The sequence below is a fragment of the Erinaceus europaeus genome, chromosome 7, assembly GCF_950295315.1.
Source record: "Erinaceus europaeus chromosome 7, mEriEur2.1, whole genome shotgun sequence".
In the NCBI taxonomy this organism is placed as follows: domain Eukaryota; kingdom Metazoa; phylum Chordata; class Mammalia; order Eulipotyphla; family Erinaceidae; genus Erinaceus; species Erinaceus europaeus.
Genome location: NC_080168.1, coordinates 99,509,238 through 99,531,249, shown reverse-complemented (window position 1 = coordinate 99,531,249; position 22,012 = coordinate 99,509,238). Strand labels below are relative to the sequence as shown.

The 22,012-nt window shown below is 36.9% G+C and overlaps 1 protein-coding gene across 1 annotated transcript in view; it reads left to right on the top strand.

Annotated features, from left to right (window-relative positions):
• The window catches only part of LEMD3 (LEM domain containing 3), a 69,684-nt gene extending 49,531 nt beyond the window's left edge, over nucleotides 1–20,153 (top strand). Inside the window, exons 5-13 of the mRNA XM_007516881.3 lie at nucleotides 8,962–9,041; nucleotides 9,129–9,274; nucleotides 10,386–10,487; nucleotides 10,598–10,700; nucleotides 11,768–11,946; nucleotides 15,847–15,928; nucleotides 17,657–17,762; nucleotides 17,842–17,920; nucleotides 18,427–20,153. Of these exons, the coding sequence (XP_007516943.1) occupies nucleotides 8,962–9,041; nucleotides 9,129–9,274; nucleotides 10,386–10,487; nucleotides 10,598–10,700; nucleotides 11,768–11,946; nucleotides 15,847–15,928; nucleotides 17,657–17,762; nucleotides 17,842–17,920; nucleotides 18,427–18,590 (1,041 nt within the window). The 3' untranslated portion in view covers nucleotides 18,591–20,153. The remainder of the gene's footprint in view (nucleotides 1–8,961; nucleotides 9,042–9,128; nucleotides 9,275–10,385; nucleotides 10,488–10,597; nucleotides 10,701–11,767; nucleotides 11,947–15,846; nucleotides 15,929–17,656; nucleotides 17,763–17,841; nucleotides 17,921–18,426) is intronic.
• Nucleotides 20,154–22,012: the final 1,859 nt, after the last annotated feature.

The following is a 22,012-nucleotide window of genomic DNA, read 5'->3' as shown; positions in this document are numbered from 1 at the left end:
TTTTCCTAGGATTTCTTTTGGATTTGGTTTAGCTTTAGAATTTCTAATGTGCATTATAAAAAAATTAATGCAATAATCAATATACATCTATTCCCCTCTTCCCTCCACAGGACCACTACTTAGCATGGCTTAGACTGATGCTGTGGATTGAACCTGTGGCCTTCAGTGCCTTGGGTGTAAAAGTCACTTTGCGTTTCCATTATACTACCCCCCAACCCTGTCCTGAATTCTTTCTTTCTTAACTTTCTTCCTTTCTATCTTCTTTTTTTAAGAATTTATCTATTTATTTATTCATGAAAGAGATAGGAGGAGAGAAAGAACCAGACATCACTCTGGTACATGTGCTGCCAGGGATCAAACTCGAGACCTCATGGTTGAGAATACAGTGCTTTATCCACTGCGCCACCTCCTGAACCACTGGATTATTTATTTCTGAATAGATCAAGTGAAGTTATTTTAGTGGGTGGGTGTGTATGTGTGTAACCTTTTTGAAATCCCATATTCAAATTTCCACTAGATATATATAGTTTGGTCTGAGACTAAGTAAAATAGTAAAGGAATTTTTGCTAGGAGCTTTGTAGAATGAGCATAATATCATGTGTGAGATCCCAGGTTCAAGCCCCTTGGTCCCCACCTATAGGATGGAAGCTTCTTGTAGCAGTGAAACTGCTACAAGTGTGTCTCTTTCTCTCCCCTCTTTCCCTCCATTTCTCCCTGTCTCTGTTGATAGGAAATAAAAAGGAAAGGAAAGAGGAAAAAATGGCTGTAGGAATAGTAAAGCCATTGTGCAGGCACCGAACCCCTGGTAAAGGAAGGAAGAAAAAAATTTTACTGAACATTAAAGTTTTAAGGTCTAGATAAAGACTTTTAAGAACTCTTTTTAAAAAAATGATTTAAACAAAACTATGAGGTTGGGGGAATCAAGACCAGAAAGTCACCCGATAAGCAGAGATTGAAAATAGGTCCTCCTACAAGCCAAGAATGCACTCTGCCACTTCCTGGCCTTTAACTGGTTTTTAAAATAATACTGAGTTTTTAATATAACCATGACTTGTGCTCATGATTCAATTCACATGAGAAATAAAAAGGGAAAAGCATTCCAAACTTATCACCTAAAGTTCATCTTTTTATTTTTCCTTAAAATTAATCTGTGAATATTATATTTCATGTTACATACATGTTGTATCTTTTTTCTTAAAGTCATTTATTTTTCATGACTTTTCCAAGAACCCAACATTTAGCTATGTTTTGAACTCTTTTAAAAAAGTCGCTGGATAATATTTCTTTATATCATTTTTTTGTTGTTAGACCAGCACTGTAATATTGCAGATAGTATTTTATTTTTCTAATTATTTCCTTGGGAAAGAGCCCTAGACAGGAAATTACTTGTTCAAAGAACATGGTCTTCTGTTAATACTTTAGATATATGCTGTCAAATTACTTTTCAGTTTTGTAATCTAGCCAATATTGGGTATTTTACCCAACATCTAGAAAAAATATTAGAAATACTTTGATACAAGGTTGTCATTAAATAATACATATATTGTAAGCTTTATGTACATAAAGATATTTATTGTACTGTTTACTTATTGTACTTACATATTTGAACTATGATTTCACCATGATAGTCATTTTATATTTAGAAATATATGAGCAAAACATGTATAGAATTACAGAAGTAAACTAATTTCCCCAAGCTTTTTTAAAAATAATATTTTATTTACTTTGTTTATATAGAAAGGCCTGAACATTATTCAGCATTGGATTGTGGTGGTGCTGGGGATTGAACCTAGGACCTCAGAACTTCAGGCCTAAGTCTTTTGCACAGCCATTATGCTGTCTCCCCCATCCTCCCCAAACATCTAATGCATTTTAAACATAAGATTCGTAAATACTGGTGTTGTAAAATAAGGATTATGTAAATCTCTATAAAATATTTTAATATTCTTTAATTTGACTCTATCTTTCCTATTTAACTTCTCCCATTTCTCTTCTTTGATGGAAGCTTAAATAAACAATAGTTTAAATAATTAAATATTTTATAAGACCTTTTTTTGACTTTTTCATTCATTTTTGACATTTTTGATTTGTGAAAAATGAAGAGATCCCTCTGGTGGACTATTAAGGAAATACATTACATAATGCTAATTTTAGGGAAAGCTAAATTTTTGGTGGGGATTTCTATTTTTATTATATGGTGATTTTTGTTTGTTTTTGTAGCACAGAGGAATGAACTCGACCTCATGCATATGTAGCATGGCTTCTGTGTGGCCTTCCTGAGCCAACTTTAGAAAAAATTATTTTAAACAGAGGGAAAAGGAAAGATCCTAGCATCACAACAGCATCAACAATGGTATCATGGCTTCATGTTAGGACTACATGATCCTAAGAAAACTGTGTTCTCTTCATTATTCCTGGAGGTGAATGATTAAGTTCACACTGGATCATAAAAAATTAAATCATATTCACAATTTGATATAGTTATTTCAATTAGTTTTAAAAATGCCACGTGATGTATTGCATGTATCATCTCTCCCCAACTCTCACCCCAGACCAGAGCATGGCTCGCCTCTGGCTTATTGGGTAATGTGGGGGATTGAACTTGGCATTTCAGTGCTTCAGGCTTGAAAATTTGTGGTATGAACAGTATGCTACTACCCCATGTATCATCTCTTCATTGATCAAAATATTTACTAACCGGAAAGTCACATAGCTTTTAGCACTATTATGTAAGTTATCCATTTCATGAACTATCTGTAATAGTTTAATTGACATAATTGATCATTATATTAGTACTAGGTATATGACATAATTGAATGTTTTCTGACAATGAAACATAATCACATTAAGTCTAGTTGCCATCTTTAAACCACACAAGAGTACAAAAACATTTTTTCTCAATTTATGAGAACTATGAGATTTAATCTCATAGCAACTTTTGTTTGCACTACAATATAGACTACAGTCTGCATGCTGTATGTTGCATCTTCATGACTTCGTTTATAATACCAAGTTTGTATCTCTTGACTTCTCTCATACATACATGTACCCATTAGCCCTTCTTTCCTTTGGCAACCACTATTTGGCTCTCTGTACCTGACGGCTTTCTGTCTGTCTGTCTGTCTGTCTTTTTCTTTCTTTTTAAATAAATATTTTTATTTTTGTGTGTGAGAGAGAGAGAAACCAGAGCACTGTTCAGCTCAGGCTTATAGAAGTGCTGGGGGGCCCTGGTGGTAGTGCAGCGGGTTAAGCGCATGTGGCGCAAAGCACAAGGGCTGGCTGAAGGACCCCTGTTCAAGCCCCCGGCTCCCCACCTGCAGGGGAGTTGCTTCACAGGCGGTGAAACAGGTCTGTGGGTGTCTATCTTTCTCTCCCCCTCTGTCTTTCTCCATTTCTCTCTGCCGTATCCAACAACAATGACGTCAATAACAACAATAATAATAACCACAACAATGGTAAAGCAGCCAGGGTTACAAAAAAAGGGGGGGATGGCCTCTAAGAGCAGTGGATTCATGAGGGGCAATAACCCTGGAAGCAAAAAAAAGAAGTGCTGGGGATTGCACCTGGGACTGGGGGCCCTCAGGCATGAAAGTCATGTGCGTAACTATTATGCTAACTCCCTATTTGAGAGACACACACTGTGCTATCTCCCATATAAGAGAGAGTGAGAGTCAGAGCATCACTCTGGCCCATGTGATGCTGGGGATTGAGCATAGGCTTTCAGATCCAATTGTTCTCTTTTTTTTTTTCCCCTTTTTTGCCCTTGTTTTTTTATTGTTGTTGTAGTTTATTATTGTTGTTGTTGATGTTGTCGTCGTTAGATTGGACAGAGAGAAATGGAGAGAGGAGGGGAAGACGGGGAGAGAAAGATAGACACCTGCAGACCTGCTTCACCACCTGTGAAGCGACTCCCCTGCAGGTGGGGAGCCGGGGTCTGGAACCGGGATCCTTAAACCGGCCCTTGCGCTTTGCGCCACGTGCGCTTAACCCACTGTGCTACCGCCCGACTCCCCCAATTGTTCTTTTTAAAAATTTTAATTGTTTATTGGAGACAAAGAGAAATTGAGGGGGAAGGGAGAAGTAGAAAGAGAGAAACACCTGCAATCCTGCTAGTGAAGCTTCTCGCTGCAGGTGGAAACTGGAGGCTTGAACACAGCTCCATGTGCGTGGCAGCATGTGCGTTCAACCAGATGCACCACCACTCAACCCCCAATCCAATTGTTCTTATCCACCCAGGTGTGTGATATAATATGCCACCTCCCAGACTGCTGTATCTGAGTTTTGCTTTACTTGTTTTATTTTTTTAACTACATGTAAGTTAACTTTGTTTCTATATCACTTCTCTTTGTATAAAATCCTTAATGCCCATCCATGCTGTCAAAAAATGTCCGGCTGTAGCGCAGCGGGTTGGGCGCACGAGGCGCCAAGCGCAAGGACCAGCATAAGGATCGCGGTTGGGGAGTCGCTTCACGGGCGGCTCTGCGGCTCTGCGGGTGTCTGTCTTTCTCTACCCCCTCTGTCTTCCCCTCCTCTCTCAATTTCTCTCTGTCCTGTCCAGCAATGAACGACATCCACAACAACAACAATAATAGCCACAACAAAGCTACTACAACAAGGGCAACAGAAGGGGGCGGGGAGGCCTCCAGGAGCAGTGGATTACTGGTGCAAGCAGTGAGCCCCAGCAATGACCCTGGAGGCAAAAAAAAAAAAAAAATGCAAGAAGACTTCTTTTTCAAACTTTTTCAATAGTTGATTATAATTCTATTATATACAGTCAAGTCAGTTAACAAGCTGGATACATTTTGAGAAAGATGCCATTAGGTGATTTTGTGCAAAGATCACAAAATATAGTAATACAAACCTATATACTTCAGCCAGGTAGATATACAGTTAGGTTATGTGGTTCAGCCTATTAGGACCAACATTATACCTGCAGTGCATTAATGACCAACATGTTATAAAGCAGGAACTGGTATGGCTATCAACATATACTATCTTTCCTTTATCCATTTCACTCATTCATTCATACATTCATTCATTCATTCATTCATAAACAGATTGTTTCCATGTCTGACTGTTCTATTTAATGCTCAGTGAACATAAAGGGTACATTTTTCCTTTTGAATTAGAGTTTTTGCTTTTCTCAGATACTCAGACTTGGAAGTGTTGGATCATATGGTAGTTCTATTTTTAATTCTGAGGAGCAACCATACTGGTTTCCATAGTGACTGGAACAATTTTAACATTTCTACCAATAGTGCACAAGGGTTCCTCTTTTTCCCTACATCCTTTCCAAACCTTGTTAAATTTTTTTTAGCTTTTTGTTAATTCTATCACTTAAGCTCAAGGTGATTTTGATTTTGCATACTCCTGATGTTTGTTGAAGTAGACAGTCTTTTCACATTAACATTGTATATTTCTATATCTAGAAAAATGTCTGTTTAGATCCTGTGCTCATTTTTAATTGTTTTTTGCTTAGTTTAGTTTTGCTTTTGCTATTGAGAGAAGAGTTTTTCATATATTTTGGATATTAAATTCTTAACAAGCATGTGATCTGAAATACATTTTCCCGTTCAGCAGGCTGCTTTTTCATTTGACTGATGGTTTTATTTGTTGCACTGAGCCTTTTATTAGCCCCAGTTGTTTATTTTTGTTTTTGGTATCAGATCAAAAAAATTGTCATGAAGACAAGAAGTTCAACCATCTGTGTTCTAGATGTTTTGTGATTTTAATTTACATTTAAGCTTTTAACCCATTTAGAATTGAGTCTTACGTTAATTAGGTTTATAGTGTAAGGTAGTAATCTGGTTTCATTCTGTTGCTTATGACTGTTCAGTTTTCCTAGCACCAGTTATTGGTGATACTGTCTTTACTTTGTGTTTTTGGCCAAAGTTGTATGGGTTTATTTCTGAACAGGAGTCTATTCTGTGCCGTTGATTATGTGCCTGTTTTTATGCCAGTACCATGCTGTTTAAATTGCTAATCAGGAAGGATGATACTTCTAGTTTTGTTCTTTTATAGGTTTACTGTGTGTATTTGGAATCTTTCTGGATCCATGACAGTTGTTTCTGTTTCTATGAAAAATGCCATTGGAAATTTGATGGGGTTTGCATTAAATCTATAAATGATTTCGGATAATGCAGATATTTAACAATCTTAAATCTTCTTCCATAAGCATAGAATGTCTTTGCTTTTTATTTGTATTTCCTCAGTGTCTTATAATTTGTGTATAGGTCTTTTACTTCCTAGATTAAATCTTAGATATTCTCTTTTAAGATAAATGTTTGTACATATTTTACACACATATATGCACACATGTGTTTATATATAGACACACCCCTGATGCCTCAGGCATGAAAGCCAGTTTTATGAATCACTGTTAATTCCTAACCCCACAAAAGTTCCACTTTACAATTCTGTAGAACTCTTATGTATAGTGTAGAATATATATGTAGATAAGACCTCAACACCTAATTAAATCTAGTGTGTGTGTGTGTGTGTGTGTGTGTGTGTGTGTGTGTGTGTGTGTGTGTGTATGGTTCCCTCCCACACGGCTGGTGGGAGCGCAGAATGGCAAGATGTCAAAAACAGTGGAGTTTCTAGGATGTATGTATTTCAGATTAAAAGTACTTCTCCCCCCCCATGTGGTGCTATTTTTTTTTTACTATTGTTGATTTAATAGTGATCGACAAGATCATAGGAACAAGAGGGGTACAATTCCCACCACCAGAGTTTCACATCTCATCCTCTCCATTGGAAGCTTTCCTTTTTTTCTTTTCTTTATTGGGGGACTAATGGTTTATAGTTGACAGTAAAATACAGTAGTTTGTGCATGTATAACATTTCCATAATACAGTCCCCACTAGGTTCTCTTTTGCCATCATGTTCCAGGGCCTGAGCCGTCTCCCCCACCCCAGAATCTTTTACTTTGGTGCAATACATCTAATTAAATCCTTAATGAAGTTTTATTTTACTTTGGTGACCTGGTGTTTTTGCAGATGCATGTTTTTCTTTTAATATTTTATTTATTTATTGGATAGAGACAGAGAAATGAAGAGCAAAGAGTGAGGGAGAGAGAGAGATACCTATAGCAGTGATTTGCCACTTATGAAGCTTTCCCCATGGAGATGAGTACTTGAACCTGGGTCCTTGTACATTGTAACATGTGCACTCTACTGGGTATACCACTGATCTGCTCCTAGCACCTCTATGGTTATAGTTACCCCATTTCTGGTAGATGTGTGTCTACCCTTCCCCCCCCGTTAATGCAAGAGAAACAGAAAGGAAGAGAGAAGAAAGACATCTCACAGCACCAGCCATAAATGATCACTCCTGTGTAGTGTTGGGTACTGGACTCTACATTCACCAATAGTGAGTATACAGATAACTCATTCTCTCAGTGAGTTATTTGATAAATAAAACATTTTTGAGAATAAACCTACTAATATTAGCATAAGTAATATACTTTATGAAAATATATTGTCCAAAATAAAAATATTGAGGAGTAGCATTATTTTATATTTTTATAAATCTGTTTAATGTCTGACTTTATAAAAGATAACTTGATTCTCATATCTGCTTTTGAATTTAATCATCTGATATCAGTTTGGTAAGAATTCATCAAGAATGTTCAGTCACATACAAATCAAAACAGGGAGAGTATATTAATAGCCTTTTGTTATACCAAAACTTTTTTATGCATTTTATTTTATTTATGATTGGAAAGAGACAGAGAGAAATTGAGAGGAGATGGGGAGGTAGACAGAGAAACACCTGAAGCCCTGTTTCACCACTCATGAAGCTACCAGGTAGGGACCGGGGCTTGGGCTTGAACCTGGGTCCATGTGCGCTATAATATGTGTACTCAACCTGGTGCACCACCATCTGGCTCCCACTGAAACTGTTCAAATCATAGTTTCTTAGTTGCAACATAGAATCTGAATCTATGTCAGTGAATTTTTCATAGTTGGTTTCATAGACTCGAGGGTCTATATTATACAATGAATGGATCTCTTACCCGATCAAGTTCAGAGCACATACATTGATCTTTTGAAAATACTTACTTAATGGCTATGCAGATTTTCCAAGTATTGACATTTTATTATGCCACGTAAAATGGTCACATTCATTAATATCATACCAGTAACATTGCATAGATCTTCAAATATGGTGAAGCTGTCAAGCTCCCAGTACTGGATGCAAGTTATGATCTTCATTGAGATCTTGAATTTTATCATTAGTACGAGTCAGTTGCTTTTGTTGACTTGTTGACCTTCATTTATTTACTTAGAAAAAAGTGTATAAAGTAGCCAAAAATGAAGAGCTTGTCATATGTTCTAATAATAGTTGAGAATATAAAAAGAAACTATAGCAAAAAGATCCCCCATATCCATAAATTGAAAAAAATATTTTAAAAACTTTAAAAATGATTTTAAAAAGTGGTAGAGAAATAGTGGCCTTTTCTTTTTTAAAACCTTACATTTTCTGTAATTAATAGCACAGTTTCATATAGTTTAAATGTTAGGGGGGGGCAGGCAGTAGCGCAGCGGGTTAAGTGCACATGGTGCAGAGCGCAAGGACCGGCATAAGGATCTTGGTTCGAGCCCCCGGCTCCCCAGCTGCAGGGGGGGGGTCGCTTCACAGTTGGTGAGGCAGGTCTGCAGGTGTCTTTCTCTCCCCCTCTCTGTCTTCCCCTCCTTTCTCAATTTCTCTATGTCCTCTCCAACAACAATAATAACAACAACAATGATAAACAACAAGGGCAACAAAAAGGGAAAAAATAGTTTCCAAGAGCAGAGGATTTATAGTGCAGGCACAGAGCCCCAGCAATAATCCTGGAGGCAAAAATAAATAAAATAAAAATTTAAATGTTATATTAAAAAATGTTATTTATAAGACAGCTTAAACACACAGTAGAGGCTATCTGTATTATTAAGAATGGTTATTCTCTTTTTTTATTAGGATCTAGGGCCTGAATATAAAGATGTATTTAACACTTCTTTGCAGTGGATTTTGGAAAATGGAAAGGATGTTGGAATCAGGTAGAGGATTTAATTTCCACTTTGATCACTTTGTAGAATACAAAGTAATTTCATATTCTCACCTGCCATATAATTCCTTTTAAATAGGTGTGTTGGTAATGTTCCTGAGGAAGAACTGACAAATATAACTCACGTGCAGTTTTTACAATCCACAAGACCACAGATGTCTTTCTGGTGTCGATTTCGCCGAGCTTTTGTTACTGTCACCCACAGGTTATTATTGTTATGTTTAGGTAAGTTGTTAGGAAGAGAAAGAATGTACATTGTAGTTTAGTGTTTGGGTCTATATTTTTGTGAAAATCAGGAAAAGGAATTTACTTCTGTGATAGCGACTCTTATAGTCAGATTCAAATAAGTCCACTAAGATATTATGTCAGTATCACTCTTAGTAGCTTAGAAAACAGAAGGGGAGATGAAATAAAACTTTTTTTCCTATATAGTAGTAATTTGCTTTAGAAAACAGAACTAGGTATTTACTGTCAACTGTAAACATTAATCCCCCAATAAAGAAATGAAAGAGAGAAAAGAAAAGAAAATAGAACCAAGGAGACACTCATCACAGGGAGATGAGAAATTGTTACTCATGTAAATGACTGTACTGCAGTCTATTTATTCTCTAGTAGAGTTAAGGGGAAATTAAGTAGAACAGGATAATACAGATATTAAGATTACTTGTTCCTTAAGAAAAAATTTTGATTGCCTATTTATGAATTAGGGGAGTGAACCAGAGCATCACTCTGGCATAACGCTGGTTAGTCAAACTCAGGAACTCACTTGAATGTCCAATGCCTTATCCAGGGTACTACCTCCCAGGCTGCTAAGTTTATTTATTTTTTTTAATATTTTTTATTTATTTATGATAGAAATTGAGAAGGAAGCGGGAGAAATCTATAGCACTGCTTCACCGCTTGTGAAACCTCCCACCTGCAAGTGGGGACCATGGGCTTGAACCCGGGTCCTCATTTGTGGTAACGTGTGCACTCAACTACATGTGCTACCACCAGGCCCCCCACTAAGTTTATTTTTAAGATAATAGTTAAGGGGCCAGGTGGTGGTGCACCCAGTTAAGTGCATATAATACTAAACTCAAGAACCCATTGCTCTACCTACCTGCTGCACATTACCTGGACCACAGTTCATCACAGTCTTACAGACTTTACATCATTCAGTTATAGCAGTTGAAATCATCACTGTAGAAACTGTCATGTGGTAGCTTATCTTTTGGGGGCTTGGGGGCATTTCATTATCAGCTTTAACAACTAACTGACCCCCACAACAGTTTCAGGTTGCAATCAATGTATTTAATGCCTTTAACCACAATTTATAAAACAATAAATGTTGCAGGTGTAATGATGGTTTGTATCGTTCTGCGTTATATGAAATATCGATGGACAAAAGAGGAAGAAGAGACACGACAGATGTATGATATGGTGGTAAAGATTATAGGTATAGTATTTGTAAACTCTAAATTATTTTTAAAATGATAATTATGTAATAAAGTACAGTAAAATAACTACTGATTGATCCATTTGTAAATTTGTCTGATTCACTTTCAGATGTTTTACGAAGTCATAATGAAGCGTGTCAGGAAAATAAAGATTTACAACCGTACATGCCTATTCCACATGTGCGAGATTCTTTGATACAGCCTCATGACAGGTTTGTTCAGTCATTATGATTGGAGTAAATCAAAATGTAGGTTCCTTCTACAATTGTGAAGATTGCATTTTTAAACCCCCCTCTTTCTAAAACTGCGTATTCTGTTGATTTTTCAGTGCCATACTAAATTTCTAAATCATTCTCATTCATAAACATTTTTAATTATTTGTTCTCAATCTTTAACTTTTTTATGTAATATTAATGAAAAGAAATGGATATAAGCAATAGCCTTAGATGTTTTACAATTAACATTTTAAAATACCTTGTTAATAAAAGTAATTACTGCACCAAAGTAAAAATCTCTGGGTGGAGGGTGAGAGCTTCACAGGGGGTCACAACACCCAAACAGTTCTTTGGTGGTGGGAATGGTGTTGATGTGCACTCCTATTGTAGTCTCAAAAAAAGAAAGTTAAAAAAAATTACCTTGTGTGGTCCGGGAGGTGGCGTAGTGGAAAAAGCATTGGATTCTCAATCATGAGGTCCTGAGTTCGATCCTCAGCAGCACATGTACCAGAGTGATGTCTGGTTCTTTCTCTCCTCCTATCTTTCTCATGAATAAATAAATAAATTTAAAAAATAAACACCTTGTTAATAAAGCTTTTTACACCCACTTTACATTGCACAAGGACCCAGGTCCCTCCCTACCCGAAGGGGGAAATGTTCATGAGTGGTGAAGCAGGGCTATAGGTGTCTCTCTGTCTCTGCCTTTCTAGTTTTCCCTCTCCTCTCAATTTCTCTCTTTATCCAATAAAAGAGGGTTGATTAATAATGGGGGTTGAATTGTTATGTGGAAAACTGGGAAATGTTATGCATGTACAGACTATCTGTATTTTACTGTCAACTGTAAAACTAATCCCCCAATAAAGAAATTTTTTTAAAAAAGCTTTTAAAGTGAAAGAAGTAAACAATAACTTCTTGAAAATAAAAGATATTGCTCCATCCTAAAATAGCATTCTTAACTCTAGCAACATGTAGAATTACCAGTGGAGTGTATGTATGTGTATTACTAATATTTGAAAAATATGATAAGCTGAGATGATAAATTCGATATTTTGTTCACATGCTAGGAAAAAAATGAAGAAAGTATGGGATAGAGCTGTTGACTTTCTTGCTGCTAATGAGTCTAGAGTTCGCACGGAAACACAAAGAATGGGTGGTGCAGATTTTCTGGTGTGGCGGTGGATCCAACCTTCTGCATCCTGTGACAAAATATTAGTAATACCTTCTAAAGTTTGGCAAGGTCAAGGTATGTGTCTTTTGACAACAAAAAGCATAAAGAAATAAATTTTTTTCGTGGCTTACAACAACCAAAACCGTGTTTATGTGAAATAGTATGTTGAAAGATGTATGAAGGAAGGTTGGAAGGAATCATAGTCCCATCTTTCCGCCTTGTGGAAGGAATTTGTGATAAAACCAGTCTGTAGATTTGTAGCAAGTGAAATTTGAGTTCTTTTAATTTTACTATAGCTATTGATACTGGGAAAGCTTCAAAGCTGGTGAAGCAAGTACTGCTGGTGTCTCCCTATCTCCCCTCCTCCTCTTAATTTCTCTCTGTCCTATCAAATAAAAGAAAAAAGGTGGGAGGGCTGCTTGGAGTGGTGGATTCCTCATGCAGGCATTGAGCCCTGCAGTTACTCTGGTAGCAATTAAAGAAACACTGATTTTTGTCTTTAGTACTAATTGCTGACCAGAATTGACTAGTAGTTTTCTCCCTGTTCTGTTATTTTATGGAAACTGTCTAGACAGTATGAATGTTTCCATGGTCTCTGGTTCATCATCATCTGGTCCAGTCCAATATTAGCATTTTAGCAAAATCAGATTGCCTACACCCTAAGGGTCATTTTAAAACAGTACCTAAGGAGCTGGACAGTGGTGCAGCCAGTAAAGCATACACATTATCATGCACAAGGACCTGGGTTCAAGCCCCACCTCCCGTCCTGTAGGGTGACACTTCACAAGTTGTGAAGCAGGTTTGCACATGTCTATCTTTCTCTTTCCTTCTCTTTCTCCCCTCCCCTCTCAATTTCTCTCTGTCCTGTCAAGCAAAGTAGAAAGGCAGGATAGGATAGGGAGAGAAATGGCCACCAGGAAAGGTGGATTTGCAGTGTTGGCACCAATCCCCAGTGATAATCCTGGTGGCAGTTAAAAGGAAAAAAACAAAACAGTACCAACATACTGCTAGAGAAGTCTGGAAGGAACTGGAGGGCTGTAGAACTTCTTGATTTGGGATTTGGCAAAGACTTTCAATGTCTAGGGAGTAGATCCATCCTTTGATCAGGTGTTCTGTCTAGATAGTTAACCAGTAACTGCAGACTTCTCAAATCACTTATTAATATACTTTAGTCTTTAGCCACAGATGTAGCCATTTATTTTTCCAGTTTTATGTTTATTAATATCTGTGTGTCTATACTTTCTCCAGTACTTCCGCCTTCTTCTTGTTTTTGCTTCTTTTCCTGTCTATCTTAGTTTCCATGATTTACCTACCCTGTCACAACCCTAACCTGTCCTTTTAACATGCAGCTTTGAAGACTGGCACCTTCATAAAGACTGAACTGGCAACAAACTTAGCACTCCATGGCTTTTATATTTTTATTGTATTGTTCCACCCTTTTTACTTTCTTATTCAGTAGTAGTTTTGGATCAGCTGCCCTCTTTTCAGACATGTACTTATTTTATTTTTTAATGGAAGGTTAATGGTTTACTGTACAGTTGTTGGCACATAGGAACAATTTCTTTTTCTTTTTGCCTCCTGGGTTATCACTGGGACTCGGTGCCTGCACTATGAATCCACTGTTCCTGGCAGCCATTATATATATATATAAATAATATATTTTTATTTATAAAAAGGAAACACTGACAAAAAACATAGGATAAGAGGGATACCACTCCACAATTCCTACTACCAGAACTCCCTATTCCATCCCATCCCCTGATAGATTTCCTATTCTTTTATCCCTCTGGGAACATGGGCCAAGGGACATTATTGGGTGTCTGCCTTCTGTAATTGCTTCCCTGCTGAACATGGGTGTTGGCAGGTCAATCCATACTCCCAGCCTGTCTCTCTCTTCCCCTGGTGGGGCGGGGCTCTGGGGAAGCAGGGCTCCAGGACACATTGGGGTGGGGAGGGTTGTCTGCCCAGGGAAGTCCGGTTGGCATCACGATAGTATCAGGAACCTGGTGGCTGAAAGAAGAGTTAGCATATAAAGCCAAACAAATTGTTGACTAATCATGAACCTAAAGGCTGGAATAGTGCAGATGAAGATTTGGGGTCTCCGTTTTTGTATACAGTTAGTAGGCCTATTTTAGTTATATCCCAAAGGGCCCATGACTATATTAGTGTTTTGTTTTGTTTTGTTCTTTTTTTCTGAGCCTGACATTTGATATACAGGTAGACCCAAGTTATTGTCTGGGGAGATGATGTTATGGCTGGAAAAAGGACCAGAAAGCTGGATCAGGGAAGAGAGTAGCTCCCAAATATGGGAAAGGTGTATAAATATTGTTGATCAATTTGATCTGATCTGGGGTCCTTATTCAGCTTAGGAGCCTATGAGACCTCTGCATCCCTGTAGACCTGAGCTCACATTCTGTGGTCATGAGTAGGAATGTTTGTTTTTTTGTTTGTTTGTTTTTTGTTTTTTCCTCCATTTTAATTGGATAGGACAGAGAGAAATAGAGAGGAGAGGGAGAAGGTAAGATAGACACCTGCAATTCTGCTTCACCGCTTGTGTGAAGGTGGGGTGCCAGGGGCTCAAACCAGGATCCTTGAGCGGGCCTTCCGCTTTGTACTATGTGTGCTTAACCTGGTGCACCACCACCCAACCCCCATGGGTATAATTTCTCATCTCACAAAGATAAATGTCTGCAAAACACTCTCACATCCAAATTAGGTCCGTCATCATGCAACATATCTGAAAGCCCCTCCTGCCCTCACTCCTCTCTCCTTGCTCCTTTCCCAAAGTCCTCTTTGGTGCAATACACCAAACCAGTATAAATTTTACGTTCCCTTTCTGTTTCCCTTTTCTTATATATTTCTTAAGTTCTTCCCATGGGTCAGATCATACCTCAAGGATTAGGTCAAGAAGGTGAATTTATTATTCCACTGTTTAGATATACCACAACTTTCTTAGACACTCACCTGTTATTGGACACCTAGGTTGCTTCCAGGTTTTGGCTATTACAAATTGTGCTGCTATGGACAGTTTTTTTTTTTTTTCTTTGGTTAGGTGTTTGACTCCTTAGGATTTATCTCTAGGAAAGGGATTTCTGGGTCATACACTAGGTCTATTTCTAGCCTTCTGAGAGCTCTCCAGACTGCTTTCCACAGGGTTTAGACCAGTTTACATTCCCATTAGCAGTGTTAAAAGGGTTCCTTTACCCCTACATCCTCTCCAACATTTGTTGTTACTGTCTTTTCTGATGCATGACATTCTCACAGGAGTCAAGTGGTATCTCTTTGTTGTCTTTATTTATACTTCTCTAAAGCTTCACCATAAAATTCTCCTCCTTAGTGAAGTCTTATATGATTAATCCAGACTAGTTTAACATATTTTAATGGCTTTCTTTTTAAAATTTTTTTATTTAAATATTTTATGTACTTTATTTAATGAGAAAGATAAAGAGAGGGGTGGGGGTATAGCATAATGGTTATGCAAAGAGACTTTCATGCCTGAGGCTCTCAAGTCCCAGGTTCAATCCCCCACACCAACATAAGCCAGAGCTGAGCAGTGCTCTGGTAAAAATAAATAAATAAATAAATAAATAGATAAATAGATACAGAGAGAAAGACTAGAACACTTCTCAGCTCTGGCTTATGGTGCAGTGCTGCTGGGGATTGAATTTTGGACCTTAGAGCCTAGGGCTTGAAAGTCTTTTGCATAATTATTGTGCAGCTCCCCAGCTTTTAATGGCTTTCTATACTTTTCTTTCCTAGTATTTACCGCAATTGTGGTTTCTTTAGTGGAACTACTTTTATCTTTCTCATTCACTGAACCCAAAACCCTGGGAACAATGTTTTATTCCTCTTAACATTCAGAGTTCTGGCTTATAGTAAAAATGGTCATTATTTTTTGAATGAATTAAATAACTGCCTTTGAACTAAATTCAATAATGGGACATAATAAAGCTGACTTTTTTTTTTTTTTTGCAGCATTTCATTTAGATAGAAGAAACTCACCACCAAATAGTTTAACACCATGTCTAAAGATTCGAAATATGTTTGATCCAGTTATGTAAGTATTATGATCAGAAAGGTACATGTTGTAGTTTTAATTTGAAATAGTTAACTGGAAAATGATAATGTTATACCTGTTATACATTTATTTTTTTCAAGAAAAAGTGATAGCTATATAATGATTTGTAAAATTGATATAAATCTTTATAGTCCTTGATAGTCATTGTGAATTACCATAACAGTTAACTGCTTGAGTTAAATTAATGATATTCATGAGAATTAGTATTCTTTATTAAATATAAACGTCATATCTATGGCCGAGCGGTGGCACATCTGGTTGAGGCACACATTACAGTGCACAAAGACCCAGGTTTGAGCCCCCGGTCCCCACCTGCAGGGGGAAAGTGGTGAAGCAGGGCTGCAGGTGTCTCTGTCTCTCACCCTCTCTATCCCTCCCTTCCCCCTCAATTTCTGACTGTCTCTATCCAATAAATAAATAAAGATAATTAAAAAAATTAAAGTTTAAAAAAAAACCACGTCATATCTACCAATGTTCTTTGCCTCAGTAGGCAATGCAGATAAAAAAATATCTGCTATTTTAAAGTTCTGATCTAATTGTAAAATTTCTCTAGAAAGATGTGCATGTCTTCGCTTCTCTAAAACTTGCCTACTTGCCCATATAATATTTGAGAGGATTTTCTTTCTTTTTTTTGTTTGTTTTATTTTTTAGTTATTTATTGGATAGAGACAGTCAGAAATCGAGAGGGAAGGGAGGGATAGAGAGGGTGAGAGACAGAGAGACACACCTGCAGCATTGCTTCACCACTTGTGAAGCTTTCCCCCTGCAGGTGGGGACTGTGGACTCGAACCTCGGTCCTTGCGCACTGTAACATGTGCGCTCAACCAACTGCGCCACCACCCGGCCCCTTGAGAAGATTTTCTATCCATGTGATGTTTGAGAAATGTTTTGTCTTTATAATTATATGCTGCATATGGAGTAGCACCATAAAAAATTAATTATCTTAGAGTCTTTTATTTCACATAGGCTATAATCATCTTTAGAATTTACTTTGTAGGGGCTACTACTGATCTATCTAATAAACATGACAGGTCATATCCTTTCTGTACCTACTTATTTCAACTGCATTGTATGTAAAATAACCTGTAAGTTCTTATTTATTTATAAAGATAGTTAATATGATGAGCTTATAAGTGACAACAGAATTGTAAAGGTGGGGAAAGTGTGTCAGTATACAGATTCCCCCACTCCATTTTGCTGAAATTAGAAATAATTATTAGTGTGGTGCCCTTTCTGTTGCTAATCTTATATCACGCCTTATGGAAATCAATGATAGGCAGTATTTTAATTACTTAAGATGAAAATTTACTGTCTTAAAGTTTAACTGTCTTCTCTCACATACTATATGTATCTTACAAATAAATAAATGTTCATTACTGCAGCAGGTTGGCAAAGTGGCTGTGCGACATGTAGATAAGATTTTAAAAACACAAGTTACAATGGTACATCTATATTACTGTGATTGGTTACTTTTTCATTGCCCCAGCTCTGCATTCTTACACTGGAAACTGAGAGGATTGGGATTTCAAAATGCTGAAACTTTTTTAAATCTACCAATTTGCTAGTGGCAAAGCATTTACTACTTTAACATTATATTACTATTTAACATTGTATGCCTTTTTAAACTTTTCCCATTCTAGTAGAATTTATATGCTCTAAGTAAGAATAGACATCTTACTAATAATGTTTTGTTTTCCTTAACTTTAGGGAAATAGGAGACCAGTGGCATTTGGCAATTCAAGAAGCAATTTTAGAAAAATGTAATGATAATGATGGCATTGTTCATATTGCAGTAGACAAAAATTCACGTGAGGTAAAGTAACTTTTTGTATTGAATTCTAAATATTGAATTGTTGCTATTAAACTAAGACTGTTTGTTTTTAATATCATAGGGCTGTGTATATGTTAAATGTCTGTCCCCAGAATATGCTGGAAAAGCTTTCAAGGCATTACATGGCTCTTGGTTTGATGGTAAGAAATCTGAACATTACAAACATTTTGAAAGGATAAGTTATGATTTATTTTAAATTATACCAGTTTTAAAGCATTTTAAGGGGGCAGGGTGGTGGTGCACCCAGTTAAGTGCACATAGTACTGTGTGGAAGGACCTGCTCTCAGATCCAAGTTTGAGCACCAGCCCCCACCTGCAGTGGGGATGCTTCTCAAGTGGTGAAGCAGGTCTGCAGGTTATCTCTTTCTCTCCCTCTCAGTCTCTCCTCCCCTCTCAATTTCTCTCTGTCCTATCAAATAAAATAGAGGGAAAATAAAAGAAAAAGGAAGAAATAGCCACCAGGTGCAGTGGGTTCATAGTGCTATCACCAAGCTCCAGTGATAACCTTAGAGGCAAAAAAAAAAAAAAAAAAGAAGAAGCATTTTTGGAATAATAATTTTGGTGGATTTTATTTGCATTTTGTGTGTTCATGTATCTTTCACTACAGCTTTATACACCTAAAATACTGTTTTTTATCTTACCACAGGGAAATTGGTTACAGTAAAATATTTACGTCTAGATAGATATCACCATCGCTTTCCCCAAGCTCTTAATTGCAACACACCCTTGAAGCCGTCAAATAAACATATGAACTCTATGTCTCATCTTCGTCTTCGGACTGGCCTAGCCAATTCTCAAGGCTGTTCCTGAAAAGACTTTCTTCAGCTCCTAGAACTGTTATTTACTGTAGGAATATTTGTTTGGTTTCATGTCTTCCTTTTAAAATGCATTTTGTATGTAATATTTTTATTGAATACAGCTGTATTTAAATGTTCCAGAAATCTCAAGGTTCCAAAGGGACTTAACAGTGAGGCAACAATGCTGAGTAGATGGAATAATTATTTCATTCGGGTTTTGGAGCTCAGTTAAAGCAATGTATTTAATGTTTGGCATGACAAGCATTGACTTTATTAAACATTTTCAGATGTGATGATTGTACTTTTTACCAGAAGTATTTGAATAACCACACAAAAGCATGGTGAAGAGGCTTCTTGTATTTCCATAATTTCTTGTGAACTAATGTTGTAAATTTTTGTATACGTTCACCTGCATAGTTCCATTCAGACTAATGTGGTAAAACTGTTCATTTCCCAGTTAACCTTAGATTTCTAGTGCTTGTAAGAGATTCATTTACTACAGCTGGTATATGGGAAAGTTAATTTGGGTTTAATGGTTACATATAAGTGGGTATACCTGTACTTAAAATGGCTTTTGTATATATGTATAAAATCTGGTGGTACCAAAAGTAGTCTTGTTTTTTGAGGGTGTCTGCATAAAGCAGTAAAATAAGCTTCCTATTTTATTCATAATCTAATGTGTACATATATGTGAATATGTTTGTGTATATATGTGTGTATCTGTGTGTGTGTATGTGTGTGTGTATGTGTATACAGATATACACACATATATACATGTGGCTGGAGTATCTCATAGATCAAACAGCCCAACACCTGGAAGTATTAGATACAAGTTTAAGATATCTTTTATAGGTTTTATATAAAAATGTCTCAGTATGATTTTATGTGAAAGTTCTGATACCAATTGTAATGGATTCAAATTTATGTGAGCAATAAAGAAGCAATTGGCAGATATTGGTAAAGTATTTTGTGAAAAACTGTATTTATTATAAATACTAGGGCTATGATATAGTACCATTGGGACAATGTCATTTTCCCAATATATTTATAATTTAACGATATTTTAGCTTCCCCGTTATATGTCAAGTTTGAAACAGGGCACAGTTATTGCAGCAAAATGTGTATATTAAAAACTATATTTGTAATTCTGGGTCATGAAAATTTGCAAATAGTAAATGCAGAAGTGATTATTGCTTTGTGCCTCAGTATTTACTTTGTCAAAAACTTTTACTGTTTATGATTTCAGATTAAAATATCAATAGTTGCTGAGCAAATGTTAATGATAACACAGCAATTGGCTTTTTAAAAGATAATCTGTTGGTCATTGTCAATCGAGATGAATGTGAAGCAGCTGGAGTTACACAATTTTTTGTCTAAAGCTCAGTTTGTTTTTGTTTAGTTGAATGTGTGTTGGGTTTGCAGCATGAACTTGCACAGATAATGCACGATTTCTGGTTAAGTAAACATGATGCACACTGTTATGTAACAGGAAACCCTATTGTGCCTTACCTATGTGCTTTTGTGGGCACCATGTTTATGAAGAATAAAAAATGATTTGTTATCTGAAGAGAATAAATTTTAAGTTCTCAGTTTATGTCTCAGATGCTGAAGTGTGAAAATATAAATATATATAATATATAGTATAACCAATCTCTGTATTTTATGTGCATCATAGTGATTTATCTGAGCTTAGTGACCCCATCTTGTAACCTGCTGCAAGAGTGAATGTAAAAAATAGTTGTGGCATTTTTAAAAGGTCTCCTTTTGATGCGGATGCATCTTTTTCTTGCTTCTAAAACATTTCATGTAAACACTGTACACTTATTATTGTAATATAGACTATCGTGCAGCTTATTTTACGTGAAACTGTTAAGCTGACCAAGATCCTTATCTGCAAGACAGATGGGAATGTGTATAATAACTAGATATTTGAGAAGTTCTGAGGTTTGATGTAATCTGTTACTTGTCCTGTTAAAAAAAAAAGGAAAAAAATTCTAATTAAAATTTTATTAGGTTTTTTAAAAACTTGTCTTGGCTTTTAAAAACTTTTTTTTAAAGATTTTATTTATTTATTAATGAGAAAGATAGGCAGAGAGAGAAAGAACCAGACACCACTCTGGCACATGTGCTGCTGGGAATCGAACTCGGGACCTCATGCTTGAGAGTCCAAAGCTGTATCACTGCACCACCTCCCAGACCACTTTAAAAAACTTTTTAAGTGTCCTTTTCACTTTTTTTAAAACCAGTTAAAATAGGTAAATGTGTGCTTTTAATTTTCTAGTTTTTTTTTTTGGTGCAGGGCATTAGTACACACAAACACACGTGCATGTTTAGAAAGTTAATTTTAACTATAAAGTTTTAACTATAACATTAATTTGAACCATTAATTCCTTAGCATCTTTTCTTTATGAGAAAAGTCTGCTGGGGGCAGCAGGGCAGACTTTTTTTTTTAATTCTTTGATTTTAAAACCTGTAAGGCCCTTGTTCTTAGATTTACTTCATCACTGGAGCCCTACATATAATTCAGAAACTGGAGATAAAATTTTCTTGGAGATAGCAAATAAACAAGCTTATGGGAAATGCCCAAGTGCATACATCAACTACAAGGAGTTTCTTATGGCTAAATTACTGAGTAGAAGGCAATAGACATGAAAAGTAGAAGATAATCATATTATAGAAGGCTTTCTAGGCCATATTATGAAGTTGCATGTTAAAGGGAATTTAGGTGAGGATTTGCTGGGATGAAAAGCGGAGTAAGGGGGCCTGGGTGGTGGTGCACCCAGTTAAGCACACACATTACTAAACACAAGGACCCGGTTCCAACCCCCACTCCTAACCTGCAAGGAGTCCACTTCACGAGTAGTGAAGCAGGTGTCTATCTTTCCTTCTCTATCTCCCTGCCCTTAATTTCTCTGTCTTACCTAATTAAAAAAAATTTTTTTTAAGGAAAAAATGGCTGCTGGGAGCAGTGGACTCCTAGTGTCAGCACCAAATCCCAGCAATAACCGTGGCGGCAATAAAATTTTTCTTAATTTAAAAAATGTGAAGAAAGGATGCACATGGGGCTTGGATGGTGGCACACCTGTTAAGTGCACATTACAGTGCACTAGGTCCTGGGTTCAAGCCCCCAGTCCCTCCCTGCAAAGGGAAAGCTTCATGAGTGGTGAAACAAAGCTGCCTATCTCTATCTCCCCATTCCTCTCAATTACTGGCTGTCTCTATCCAATAAAAATAAAGATAATTTAAAAAAATATGGGGAGTCGGGCGGTAGCACAGCGGGTTAAGTGCAGATGGCACAAAGCGCAGGGACCGGCGTAAGGATCCCGGTTCCAGCCCCCTGCTCCCCACCTGCAGGGGAGTTGCTTCACAGGCGGTGAATCAGGTCTGCAGGTGTCTTATCTTTCTCTTCCCCTCTGTCTTCCCCTCCTCTCCATT